Here is a 14,152-nt window from a genome sequence, read left to right on the forward strand (position 1 = left end):
GAGGACTTCAGTTCAATTCCTGGACCCCACTATAGAAGAGAACAGATTTCTACAAACTGTTCTTTGACCTTTATCTACCCCCGTGCCATGGCTCAAGCACCCCCCCCCACACACACACACCAGACACCATGAGTGGATGAAAAGTGAAAGGATGGAGAGAGTGGACACCATGGAATCAGCAATGGAAAGAAGTGAACAATGGCCATTAAAGGTACCAAGGCTAGGAGACCAGCCAGCTCCCACACTGCCCATGACTTGACGTACACATCTTGACTTCATGCAAAGGCCACATTCAGTAGAAACATGCTTCAAATTGTGAATGTTTATGCATCACAAAACAGAGCTTCAAAATACACAAAGCAAACAGACAGAGCAACAGGCAAAACAGATCCCATGATTACTGTTGGGGATGTAAACACTCCACTGTCTGCACTGATGAAAGCACTGGGTAGCTCAGTAAGGATACTGTGCTCACCACTGTCAGCCAGTATCAGCTGATGTGCAGAACACCCCAGCAAACAGCAGGCTAAGCATCTTCTCAAGTGCCAACAGAATATTCAGACAGGACCACAGAACGCAGGCTGAGGAGATTGTGATTCAAGCTGTATGACAATCTTCAAGAAACAAACAAACAGAACCATACAGTGTGTCCTCCGACCACAATGGACACCAACAGTACTCAACACCAGACAGACAACAGTCAGAAAGTACATCACACATATGAATTATGAGTCAAAAATAAAGACAAGACAGAATAAAAACAAGAGATTTCAAGATGTGTGGCTATTGAGGCAGCACTGAGGTGGTTTAAAGCACTTGAGACAGAAAAAAAGATGCCAGGGCAGTGAGATGGCTCAAGGGGAAAGGTGCTTGACTCAGAAGCTCGACAACCTGAAAAGCCTCTAAACCCATCTACAAAGCCAGATGTAGATGCGGTGGTGTGCATGTGGACCCAGAATCCCAGTTCTAAGAGTGAAATGAAGCCAGAGATAGCAAGAAGCATCACCTGCGAGTTCAGAGCAGGGCAGAAACAAGAAAGACTCTGCTTCAACGAGGTAAAGAATCCCAGCACTTGGGAGGTAGAGAGAGGAGGACTACAAGCTCCAGGCCAGCCTCACAGAGGAGGCCAGTCTGGTTCTAGGATATCTGCAAACAGCAGAAAGGGAAGGAGCAGAGCATGGTGGCTTACACCTTTAATTGCAGCTCTTGGGAGACTTTCTCTCTCTCTAAACCAGAAGCAAGGGAGAACAAATTAAATCCACAATAAACAGAAGAAAAGTCAAGAGCTGGGAGTGAGGCATAGCAGTAGAGCATTTGCCCAGAATGTGTAGCATCCCTGAGCTCCACCTCCTAAACCACTAAAAAAAAAAAGTGTGTGTGTGTGCTGTAAAAAACAAAACAAACAAACAAACAAAAAACATCAGTCAGTTGGGGAGATGGTTCAGTTGGTAGAATGCTTACAGGAAAACAGTGAGACCTGAGTTCGATGCCCAGAACTAGCATAAAAAGTTGGACTGGGTGGTTATACTTGTAAGCCCAACAGTGGGGAGGAGGAGGCAGGTGAATCCCTGGGGCTCCTTAGCTAGCCATTCTAGCTTAATCAGTAAACTTCAAGCAAGCAATGACATCCAAGGCTGACCTCTGACCTCCACATGAACAAAGGCGCAGTCACACATACATAAAGACAGAAGACACTGTCAGCAGAATTCTTAGCACTCTCACTTAATACAGCATTCCAAGTTGTAGCCATTGCAATAGGCAAAGAAAAAGAAATGAAAGATATTCTCTTTACTTTCAGAAGTACTCCCAGCTTAAAAAAAAAATGTAAATCTATTTCTTGATCATTCTCTATTCTCTGCATGTATACAGTGCAGTAAGATGAAGCCACCCCCTGCTCCCTCTGTGCCCTCACCAGACCTCTTCTTCGTTTTTAAATACTCCAGTGAGTCTACTGCTGCTGCCATATGTGCACAGGCACACTCACAGAAGGAGGATTAAAACAATCTCTACTTGCAGATAACACAAGTCTGGTAGAAAACGGCAAGTGATTTACCAGAAAGCTTTTACAACCACTATGCTCAGCACAGTCACCAAATACATTGTTATCACTAGCAGTTACATGTGGGTTGAAGGGAAAGCTCAGGGGCAATTATTAGGAAATAAAGGAAAAGGCTGCTCTGGGGCATAAATTTCATAAAGCATGTTTAGGATCCACGGGAAGTGGAACCGGTTGGTGGGGGGAAAAAAACCGACTTAAATGAAGGTGCTCTTGTTTGGGAATTAGAAAACTCAACACAGGCGTGAGGTCAGTTCTTTCCAAGCTGATGTTGTGGTTTAAAGCAATTGCATCCACTTCCCAACAAGGTGTTTACAGATATCAGTCAGTTGAAAAAGTTACATGGGGACTGACCAAAAGGATGTTCAGGGAATGAGTGTGTACTGCTCTTGTAGAGGACCTTAGGCTCCCAGACCCATGCCAGATGGCTTACAACTGCAGTTAACTTCAGATCCAGGAGGTCCATCTTCCTCTTCTGGCTTCCAAGGGCACTGCACTCCTGTGCACACCCATGATCAGGCATGAGAATGCACATGATTCTTTTTCAAGTTAAAAGGAAAAAGACACATGCCCTGGAATAGCTAAAACCCAGAAAAAGACAATACAGGAGAAATACTGAAGCTCACATATAGAGTTACAGTAACCAACACTTGTGATGGATGCTAGCACATGAAACTCAGATATACATATACAGACCAACTGATTACCCTTCTTATAAAGGCATAAAAGCAGTTCAATCAGAAAATAAGTAATAGTTCTGAAGCAACTGGATAGTCACAGACAGAAAAAAATGAACTTCAATCTATACCACATACTTAAGTATAAGATATAAAACCATAAAACTTAGAGAAAATCTTTGGGGCCAAGCAAAAAGTTCTTTAAGACATGATACCAAAGCATGATCCATAAAAGAAAACATGAATAAGCTGGACTTTACTGAAATTAAAGTGTTTACTTTGTAAAAGACCTAGTGTAGAGAACAGAAGGACAGACCACATGTGCAATCCTTATGTGGGATAAAGAACCAGTATCCAGCATATATAAAGAGTTCCTCGAACTCAACAACAAAGCACAAGGAACCTAATTAGAAGAGGGACAAATATAAAGAAACTTTCCCCCAAAGTGAAAGCAAAAATAAGATTTCCAGCATCATCAGTAGTAGGGAAATGCAAATTAACATCGCAAGAAGACACAACATATACCTCTAAGAACAGCTGAAGGAAGACAGTGGTTGACATCTAATGCCACCAGAGATGCAGAGAAACTGATGTGTGCACAAGAACCTCTGGAAAACAGCTAGGCAGCTTCTTATCAGGACAAACACGTCACTACAGTATGACCCTGCTACTGCACTATTGAATATTCATTCCAGACACATGAAAGCATATAGATGGAGCATAGCATCCTATGCCTCATCATCCCAGCACCTGGAAGGGAGAATCAGGAAGATCAGTTTAATGCCAGCCTCAGCAACATTCAAGTTTGAGGCTAGCATGAGACTGTTTCATGACTAACCAATCAACCAACCAACCTAAAATAATGCACATGAATGTTTGCAGAAGACCTGTCTGTAGTGATCGGAAGGTGGGCAGAGCCTAGATACCCCTCATCAGGTGATTAGAAAGGTGGCACATTACTCAGCAGCATAAGGCTGGAATTTACTGCCATGTGGAGCTGCTTACATAGGGATTGGCACAGAAATGTTCTGATAAAAGTCAACTCCAAAAGCTCACACTGCGCAAATTCTGTTGATAGAATATTACATGTGGTGCATAGCACACACTCATGAGTGTGTGGGTATGTACACAGAGACCAGAACAGGACATGAGGTGTCTTCCTCTATCACTTCTGCCAGATTGCCTTAATAAACGGTCTCCACTCTATAGGAAGCTCATTCCTGCTTTCTGTCTCTGTTGCCTCAATGCAGGGGTTTATAGGCCCTGCGCAGCATTTTACTTGGGTGCAGGGGATTTGAATCCCAGGGGCCTCACCCACTGGACCATTTCCTCAGCTGCTATGCAACAGTCCTGAGATGACAAACGGACAGACCTGGACGAGCCGAGTGACACTGCCAGGATGGAGAGAAGGCCAGGGGTGAGGGTGGAGTATTAAAGTTGGAAATAAATGTAAACGAGTTACAGTTGAAACACGGTCAATACAGAATAACAAGTAGAGGAGTAGGAGAAAAGGATGAAATGGAGAAGGAGGGCTTGAAAGAAGGGGCTCAGTGGGACTAGGAGGGAAATGGAAGACACTGATAGGGTTGAAAAATAAGCAAAAGACATCTTATACATGTATGGAATTGTAAATAACTAACAATTTTTAATTACTACTAAAAATATCCAGTTTAAAGAAAGGCATTGTATAAAACCAAACAAGCAGACTCCTTATTAACAAGTCTTGCTTCTGTTGCTAAGGAAGACAGTGAAGGATTGTTTGGCCCATGGCTTTCCCTCTGTCCTGCTCCCTACCCCAACATCTGAGGGGGGGGCACAGAAACACCCAGCTTAGAACCCTCCCCACTAATCCCCTGGGTCCACCTGGGGGCACAGCCAGCAGAGGTAAGCAGTGTCCTGTTTCCTGGTATCTACTCTCAGGCTCTGCCTGCCTCCCCAGGAGTCCTGCTAGCATCAAGAACATCCAGCCAACACCAGGGACAACCAGTTAGTTGTTACACTAAAGGACAGTGTAAGAACTCAGTCAACAAAAGCCAGGGCCACATGGCACCACCAGAGCCCAGCTATCCTGCTACAACAAATCCTGGATATCCCAACACATCCAAAGTACAAGAAGATGACCTTAAATCCAATCTTATAAAGATGACAGAGTCTTTAGAGAGGAATTAAATCCCTTAAGGAAAATACAATCTAACCAAACTCTTGGAAATGAATAAAACTGTCCAAGAGCTGACAATGGAAACAGAAGCAATAAAGAAAACACAGACTGAAGGAATCCGGGAGATGGGAAACCTCGGGAAGAGGTTTTGTGTCAAAGAAAATGCTAAATCAAAAAAGTTCATGACATAGAACACCCAAGAAATCTGGGACAGGAAAAGACCAAATTTAAGAATAACAGAAACAGAAGAAGGATTCCCAGCTACAAGACCCAGAAAATATTTTTTAACAGAATCAGAGGAGGCCAGCAAAAGCGGGTGGTGATGAGCACAGGGAAACGGAGGCCCGACTTCTCTAACATGCATTCAATAGAGCAAAGCAGACTTGAGAGCCATGTTCCTAAAGATTTGTTTCTGCCTCCCAAGTTGAAAGAAACTGAGCCCTCCAAGACTACCTGGTTCTGGAGTTCAGAAAAGCAGCAAAAATAATTCCAGGCTACTTAGAGGAGATGTTGGAAAACAGGCCCGAGTGACATTCAAGTGCGTTTTACAAAACTCTTGAAGATGTGGGGGAATTCTGAACAACTACACCCATCCCTTTAAGGTGCCTGCCTTAATGTTTATGAAGTGCTTGGCCAGAGCCCCTTCCTTCTCCGAGGCTCTGAAAGGTGAAAAGTGTGTGATTTATCCTTTATAGAATTTTCTTCCCATCTTGAACCCAGAAGAGTTACTTCTATTAAAATGAAACATTTAGTAACAAACATGTTGAGTGTGGGAGTGTTGGCCCGGAAGTCTGGCTCCCAGGATCCCAGCCCAACCGCCCTACACCAAAGTTTCTCAAGGCTGAACTGAAAGACGTGTCCCAGATGGGCTTCTGCATCCCCTTGCTAACTTAAAAACCCATCAGCTCTCTGTAAAATCTAGTCTCGTAGGTAGATGTTCTGATACAAAGCTCTCTACCTGCTTGCAACAGCTTTTTCCAGACCTTCCTCCCTGTTTAGGAAGAATCAAGAAGAAAAAGAGATGAGAGAACTTCAGGAGTAAACTAATCTAGGTGCAGAACAGACTGTGTCTAGACTTGGCTATATCTTTCTTCCTGTGTTGAGACAGGCTCTCACATAGTCCAGGCTAGCTTCAAACCTATGTAGCTAAGCCTTGAACTTAAATCCTCCTGCTTGTACCTCCACAGTGCTGGAATTACAGGAGTAGGCCACCTTGACCAGTTCATTCTGCACTCAACCCTGGTGCATGTCAGTAGAGACCAAGAGATTTACAGGCCCCGCTCTCCAGAGCTTTCTTCTGCTCCTTCTGCAAAGACTCCCAGCACTGACACTGGTCCTAGGCTGTCAACACGACTGTTGACGTATATGGCACACAATATAAAGGGTGCTAGGGACAGGTCCTTGAGTTCATCCCCCACTGAGGATTACTGCATCTGGTTCACACAAAACAGCTTTGCAACAATGAAGGAATGTGGACCCTGAATTACACGAGTAGGCTTTAGGGAGGCTCTTTGTTTTTATGTTTTGCAGTGCGGAGGTTGGACGCCATGGGCTTGTACATGCTAGACTGGTGCTTTACCACTGAATCACGTCCCCAGGCCTCCTTTTTTCTTAGTTCCATAATAGTCATGTGCTTTTAAAACAGGTTTAGTGTCACATACCAAAATGTTTTCTAATGCATATGTCTAGAATTAACTTGGAGACCGAGGTGGGGCTGGGGTGGGAGTAGAGGTGGGCAGGGGTGAACGAGACTGGCATAAAATTGACCTTTGTTTTAAAGCCGGGTAGTGGGTGTCTGACACCTCCTAACATCTCTAACTTGGTATATCCGTTAAACCACCGTATTAAAAAGTTTAAGTAACTTTTTTAAGGAGCTCAAGGTCATCCTTGGCTACATCGCAAGGCCTCTCAAAAATACAAAACAAACACTGGCAAGGTAGTGTAGTTAGTAATGTCCTACCTAGCACTCAAGAAGTCCTGGATTCAATCCTCAGCACTGCATGAACAAAATATGGTGACACAGCGACCCCACCCCATATTCCAGTATTTGAGAGTTCAAGGTCATCCTTGGCTACACAGTGAGTTCAAGGCCAGCCTAGGATATTTGAGATAATGTGTTGGAAAACAATAACGAATAAAACGGTCAATTATCATTTACAAATAAAAAACGAAGACCTGAGTCCTCCACCCTACACTATAAACTTTGAATGCTGGAGGGACAGGGAGAGTTGGTGACTCTTAATCCACGTGTCCAGCCCTAACACCCCATTCGGAATCCAAGTTCCTGAGAGTGGTCCAGCTTGCGTTCTCACGGTCCCCAAGCGTCCAGGGCTTTGCAAACCTATCGCGCCCCTGGAGGTCACCAGAGTAACCCCGGCTGGCATGGCCTGAGGTCCCTATTGGAAGAGAGAGGGGCCCGGTGGCAGAGTCGCCGGTCTCTAGAGGACAAAGGGGGCGGGGTCGCAACCACCTGGACCAGGTGTGTGTGGGCGGGGCCGCGCGTCACCTTAAGGATGTTGTCGAAGATGGTGTCGCGGAACTCCAGCAGCGCCTTCTGGTCGAACTCCCGGCCGTGAATGATGCGCATCTGCTTGAGAAAGGTAGACTTGCCGCTCTCGCCGGCGCCCAACAGTAGGATCTTGACCAGCCGCCGCACCGCCCGCCGCTCGCGGGCCAGCAGCGCGTCGATGTCGCGGCTGCGCCGTCGGGCCTCACGCTCCGCGTCGCGCGCCGCGCCCGCCCTGCGCTCGCGGGCTCCGGCCTCAGCCGGCAGCAAGCAGCGGCTGAGGGTCCGCACCACCCCGGACATGGCCGCCCTCAGGCCGCGGCCGCGCCCCGCCGGGGCCCGCGCGCCATGGACGCCCCTCAGCCGGCGCGGCCCTGCCGGGCCAGGCGCCGCCCCGCCCGCCGCTCCCTCAGGCTGCGTCCGCCGCCGCCGCCCCAAGGCCCTCACTCGCCGGGCCGGCTGAGGGGCGGAGGGGAAGGCGCGGAGGGCGGGGCGGCGCCGCGCAGAAACTCTTTTATTGGTTGAGAAGTCTTCAGTCTTGTGGAGCACGCCTTTTTATTGGACAAGCTTGCTCTGGAGGAGGCGGGCACGCCTGTGGTCCTTGGGGCGGAGCCGGCGACGAAAGAGGCGGGATTTTTGCGGCGAGGGAGCTTCTTATTGGACTCCCGAGCAAACTTCTTTCTTTCAGAATGAAAGGGAGGTGGGACCATTGAGGAGGAGGAGCTGAAGTCCTCTGCGGCCAATTACAAGTGCTCTGAATGTCTGTCAATCACATTCACTACGCTTGGGATTGGAAGTTGTAAAAAACGGGGCGTGGCCAAAAGTGCCAGGTGTACAGAGTGACTTTCTGCCTTGATGCCTAGGTTGGTCTGGCTGTGAGCCCTAGACGTGGCTGCAAAGTAGGGAAATAGCAATGAGGTCCTCCTGCTCTTAAGTTTAAGGAGAAAGCAAAACTATTTTCCTTTCAATAACATTGGAGCAGGGTGGGTCATCTTTTTCAAACAAAAGCTGCTTTGAGTGTTCCATGGGCCCCCAAATAAGGAGAAAACAAACAAACAAAACAAAGTTGTATGGGCTTCCCTAGGCACTTTATTAAAATGTGACTAAGGGGAGATGGTTCATTGGGAAAGAACTGTAACCGCAGCTTTGGAGAAACCAAGATAAAGACTAATTCCAGTAACTTATTTGGCAGCTATCTATCCTAGCCCCAATGATAAGCTTAAAGTTCAGTGACAGAAGCTGTTTGAAACGTTACAGAGAGGAGGCAGTAGAGTGACCTTTTGGCCTTTGCAAGTCTGTGCACTAGCACACACACACACACACACACACACACACACACACGCAGGCACGCGCGCACACACACACACACACACGCAGGCACACACGCATCCATGTTTGTCATAATCATTCATAGGCAGTTTGATGTGCATCAAAGCATGGTGTCTGGTGGGTGTTGGTGCAAATCATTACAGAAACAAGAGAACTGAGCCGAGTTTGAAGCCAGCCAGGGCTAATTAGTAACTCTTGTCATCTTGGCTAAAAATGCTGCCTGAGGAGGTCAGGCTTGTGTGATATAATCCTAGTATTGGGAGATCCTGAGACAGGAAAATATGGAATTTGAGGCCAGCCTGGACTAAAGCCGGACTCTGTGTCAAAAAAATAAGTTTGTTTTTATTTTTATTTTGTTTGTTGTAAGTGTTACCTGTTCCAGATCCAACTTTTCCATTACGAACAGAGGACAACCTTTGGTATTGGCCCTTGCCTTCCATCTAGTTTGAGGCCGGATTTCTCAATGTTTGCCATTACAAATGCTGGGCTAGCTGGCTCATAAACTAAAGACAGCCTGTCTCCACTTCCTATCTTGCTTGGAGTATAGATGCTTTCGACTGTATCTGGCTATAGGCAGATCCTAGGGATTTGAACACAGATCCTCACTCCTTTGAAGCAAATACCTTACCCACTGAGCCATCTCCTAAGCCCACACTTTATATTTTAAGTGGAGTCTCACATATCTCAGGGTGATCAAACAGTAGCCCAGAATGACTTTGAACTCCTGATCTTCCCACCTTTGCTTCCTAAATGCTAGAATCACAGGTGTGCACCGTGACACCTAAGAATAGGTTTCTAGGACAGAAAATAGAGGAATCTGAACCCATGGACTAGAGTTCATACCTTATTCGGTTTTTAAAAACTAAATTAATTCACAGTTTTCAGCAAATGCTCCAGACATTTACAAATAACTTGATAAATTGCTTGATGTCAGTGTTTATAAAATCATTAACTATTTTAAAGGACCACTTAGCTTTTTTTTTTTTTTTTTTTTTTTTTTTTTTTTTTTTTGGTGACACATTGTGGTGTTTTATGGGAGAATTTGTATACTGTTGATAGTATCTAATTTGGGACATTGATGAGGGTTCTGGTCATATCCTTCCCATTTGCTAAAAGGCTAAAGTGCTTGAAATAAACACGTGTATCTATGCGTTCCACAATAGTCTCTTAATTGCCCCTAGCATTTATACGGCATGCTGTAATTTCTAAAGTGCTTCTACATACATTATCTGATGTTACCTGTTCTCTCCACACTGTGGGAGAGAGGCGAGTACCAACAGCTGGAATAAAACAATCTGAGGGCTGGAGAGATGGCTCAGTAAAGAGCCTGCAGAGCAAGCATGAAGTCCTGAGTTCAGATCCCCAGAACCTATATAAAATGTCAGAAGTGGTAGTGTGTTGCTCCATCCCTCAGAGGAAGGCAGAGAGAGAGAGAGAGAGAGAGAGAGAGAGAGAGAGAGAGAGAGAGAGAGAGAGAGACAGGGAGGGAGGGAGGGAGGGAGGGAAGGAGGGAGGGAGAGAGAGAGAGATCTCAGGAGCTTACTGGCCAGCCAGACCAACTGAATCAATGAGTTTTAGGTTCCCTGGTGTCTAATTTGCTTTTCTGTAGTCGTGTTAAACACCATGACCAAAAGCAACTCAGAGAGGAAAGGGTTTATTTTAGCTTATGGGTTATAGTTTACCACTACTGGAGGCCAAGGCAGGAGCTTGAAGCAGAGTCTGAAATACTACTGCTCACTGGCTTGCTGCCCCTGGCTCAATCTCAGCTAGCTTTCTTATAAAAAACCCAGGACCACCTGCCCAGGGCTGGCGTCACCCACAGTGGGCTGGGCCCTCCTACATTGCATTAATAATCAGAAGATGGCCACAGGCCAATCTGATTCCTTTTCCCCCAAATCTGTCAAATGACAACTGAAGCTAACCATAAGAGACCCTGTATCAGAAAGAAAGAAAGGGACATGTTTGAAGAGAGCTTTAGAGTTGTTCTCAGAACTCCACATACCCACATTCACATGTGCATGTGTGTATGCACATTAAGTACATGTTCACACACACACTCAGACATACCATACCCTCTCTCAAAGGCTGTTGAGCTCCAAGCACTGCCAGCAATTAAGTGTAAGTATGTCCGTTGATAGCAGGACCTGGGCAGGAAGCCTCTCCTGCTGTCTGCTTCATACACTCTGTGGATTCAGGGCAAGCATGAGAGTTTGGAAGCTGTGCTTTACCATTTAGGGATGTGTGACTTGAAATGAGTCATTTAACATCTCTGAAACATGCTTTTCTTATCTGTAAGTCAAGACAAAACTGGAGCCTTGGGGTTGGGGAGATGGCACAATAGGTAAGAAAACTGGCTGTTCTTTCCTCTGGACCCAGGTTCTGTTCCAAGCACCCATACGGCAGCTCATAACTATCTGTAACTCCAGTTTTATGGGATCTGATGCTCTATTTTGGCCTCAGCTGGCGCCAGGCATGCACATAGTTCATAGACACACATGTAGGCAAAACACATGTACACATAAGAAGAAAATAAAGAAAGAATATGTATCACTGTTGCAGAAAATCTAAATTCAGTTTCTAGCACTCACATTGGGTAGCACAAAACTGCCTGTTACTGCATATCCAAAGGACCCGACACCAGCTTCTGGCTTCTATGGGCACACACACATACACATACACACATAAACATATGTGAACACACATGTACACACACATATATACACACAGACATATACATATGCACTAAATAAAAATAAGAAATGGACATTGATAAATCTTGAACATATTTGCAAAGAGAAAGGTTTAGGTTGGGGTGGTCCAGCGGATAAAGTGTTTGCTGTATATCTTAGTCAGGGTTTCTATTCCTGCACAAACATCATGACCAAGAAGCAAGTTGGGGAGGAAAGGCTTTGTTCAGCATATACTGTCTACATCACTGTTCATCTCCAAAGGAAGTCAGGCCTGGAACTCAAGCAGGTCAGAAAGCAGGAGCTGATGCAGAGGCCATGGAGGGATGTCACTTACTGGCTTCCTTCCCCTGGCTTGCTCAGCCTGCTTTTTTATAGGACCCAGGTCTACCAGCCCAGGGATGGCACCACCCAAAATGGGCTGGACCCTCCCCCTTGATCACTAGTTGAGAAAATACCTTACAGCTGGATCTCATGGAAGCATTTCCTCAAGGGAGGCTCCTTTCTCTGTGACAACTCTAGCTGTGTCAAGTTGACACAAAACCAGCCAGTATATTGTACAAGCGTGAGGACCTGAATTTGGATTTTGGTGTCCATGACATGTCAGAAAGCCAGAGGCAGCAGCACAAACCTGTAATCTCAGCACTTCCAAGGTAGAGGCCAGAGGATTAGCAGGTGGTGATGGTGATGTGACAATGGTGATGGTGGTGGTGGTGACAGTGATGGTGGTGGTGGTGGTGATGGTGACAGTGGTAATGATGGTGGTGACAGTGATAGTGGTGGTGATAGTGGTAATAATGGTGACAAAGGTGATGGTGATGGTGACAGTGGTGATGGTAATGATGGTGACAGTGGTGATGATGGTGGTGACAGTGATAGTGGTGGTTATGGTGGCAATAATGGTGACAAAGGTGATGGTGGTGGTGATGGTAATGATGGTGACAGTGGTGATGATGGTGGTGACAGTGATGGTGGTGGTGACAGTGATGGTGGTGGTGGTGACTGATGGTGGTGGTGGTGGTGACAGTGGTGATGGTGGTGACAGTGGTGATGGTGGTGACAGAGGTGATGGTGACAATAGTAACTGTAGTGGTGACAGTGAGGATGGTGGTGAAGTTGGTAATGAAGGTAGAATCAAAAATGTTGCACAAAGAAATCTGAATTGTCACTGATGGAAGTAAGGAAGCCTCAAAGGCCAAAATGAAAGATAAACAAGAGTGTGAAAGTTAACCTGCCCAGTTAGTTCAGCTGCCCTCAGACACCCGCCAAAGCCTCATAGGTGTGTCTTCCTGTGCTCAGATGAGAGCCAGTGAAGCCCAGGAACATCTGGTAGACTGCCTCACAAGGCCAGGACTGCAGTCCTCAAAAGAATGAACTAGCAAGATTGTGTGGTGGTGTAATCAGTTGTCAGCACAGTAAGTCCCGAGGAAAGACATGCTCAGTGTCACTGTGTTGTTGGCACTTCATTATTTTGAGGCAAGAACTCACAGTGTAACCTGTTGGTTCTAAAGCTTTGGCTTAATTGGGAATCTGTGCGTCCAAATACTGAAGGTCTTTGTTCCCACCTGGTTTTTGATCAAACAATAACAATGTCAGTAGCCAGTAGTTGGGCAGAGGGACAAAGGGTGGAACTGTTAGATTTTCGCAGGCTAGGAACTGGAAAAAAGGAGAGACGTGATCACCATGATGCAGTGGGAGACAGATTAGATTTAGAGCTGCAGGAAAGAGAGCCAGTGAGCCATGTGAGATTTCAGGTAAGTGGCCACTGGCCACTTCCCCAGCTGGGCCTGGGGTAGCAGGGGAAGGCTTGGGAGTGTCCAACCTTTGAGGTAGACAGCATGTTAAAAATTATTAGCTAATAGGTGTCTGTCTTTCATTTGTGGGTCCAGAGATTCCCTGGCCGGGTGGCTGGAAGGATGGCCCACTGGGAGCATAGAGCAGAGTAGCTACAAACTCACGCTACAGTAGCCAAGGCAACTCTTATAAAAAAGACATTTGGTTGGTAGGTACTGGGCTTACAGTTCAGAGATTTAGTCCATTGTCATCATGGCGGGAAACCTGGCAGCATCCAGGCAGACATGGTGCTGGAGAAGGAGCTGAGAGTTCCACATCTGGATCCACAGGCAGCAGAAAGAAAACTAAGCCACTGGATATAACTTGAGCTTCTGGGACGTCGAAGTCCACCCTGTAGTGATGTTGTTTCTCCAACAAAGCTACACTTCCTAGTAGTGCCAGCCCCTATAAACCTATGTGGGCCATTTTATTCAAGCCAACACAAGATCCATGGGACCATTTACCAAGATCAGTTGCTACATCAGAATGTCAGCTGCGTTGGTTCCCACCACACTGGCAGCTGCCCAAGTGGTTCATCACAGAGCCAGGTCTGAAAGCAAGAAGCAGAAAGAAACCTACAGAGTTCTGGACACTGCCCGCTCTCTCAAAGTCCCATGTAAAAAGGAGATTCTATGTCCTTATCTGTAAGATCCAAACCCCTTGAATCTCACCTGGCATCTCTTGGCAGGCACGGGCTGTTGTGTTGGATATTTGGTCCCCAGCTGGTTGGGCCATTTGGGGAGGTTATGAAACCCTTGCTGGAGGGAAAACATCACTGGACACGGCACTGAGGGTTTATGGCCTGGTTCCACTTCTCTTTCTGTCTCCTGTGTGTGGACGCAGGATGACCAACCAGCTTCTGCTCTGGATGACGTGTCTTCCTGGCCATGATGGTCTTCACCTGGA

At 46.3% G+C, this 14,152-nt stretch overlaps 1 protein-coding gene across 1 annotated transcript in view; it reads right to left on the bottom strand.

The window, feature by feature from the left end:
- GNA12 (G protein subunit alpha 12) overlaps window positions 1–7,799 on the bottom strand; it is a 75,794-nt gene extending 67,995 nt beyond the window's left edge. Inside the window, exon 1 of the mRNA XM_080940663.1 lies at window positions 7,398–7,799. Coding sequence (XP_080796789.1) covers window positions 7,398–7,700 — 303 coding nt within the window. The 5' untranslated portion in view covers window positions 7,701–7,799. The remainder of the gene's footprint in view (window positions 1–7,397) is intronic.
- Window positions 7,800–14,152: the final 6,353 nt, after the last annotated feature.

This window comes from Micromys minutus (assembly GCF_963924665.1).
Source record: "Micromys minutus genome assembly, chromosome: 29".
In the NCBI taxonomy this organism is placed as follows: Eukaryota; Metazoa; Chordata; class Mammalia; order Rodentia; family Muridae; genus Micromys; species Micromys minutus.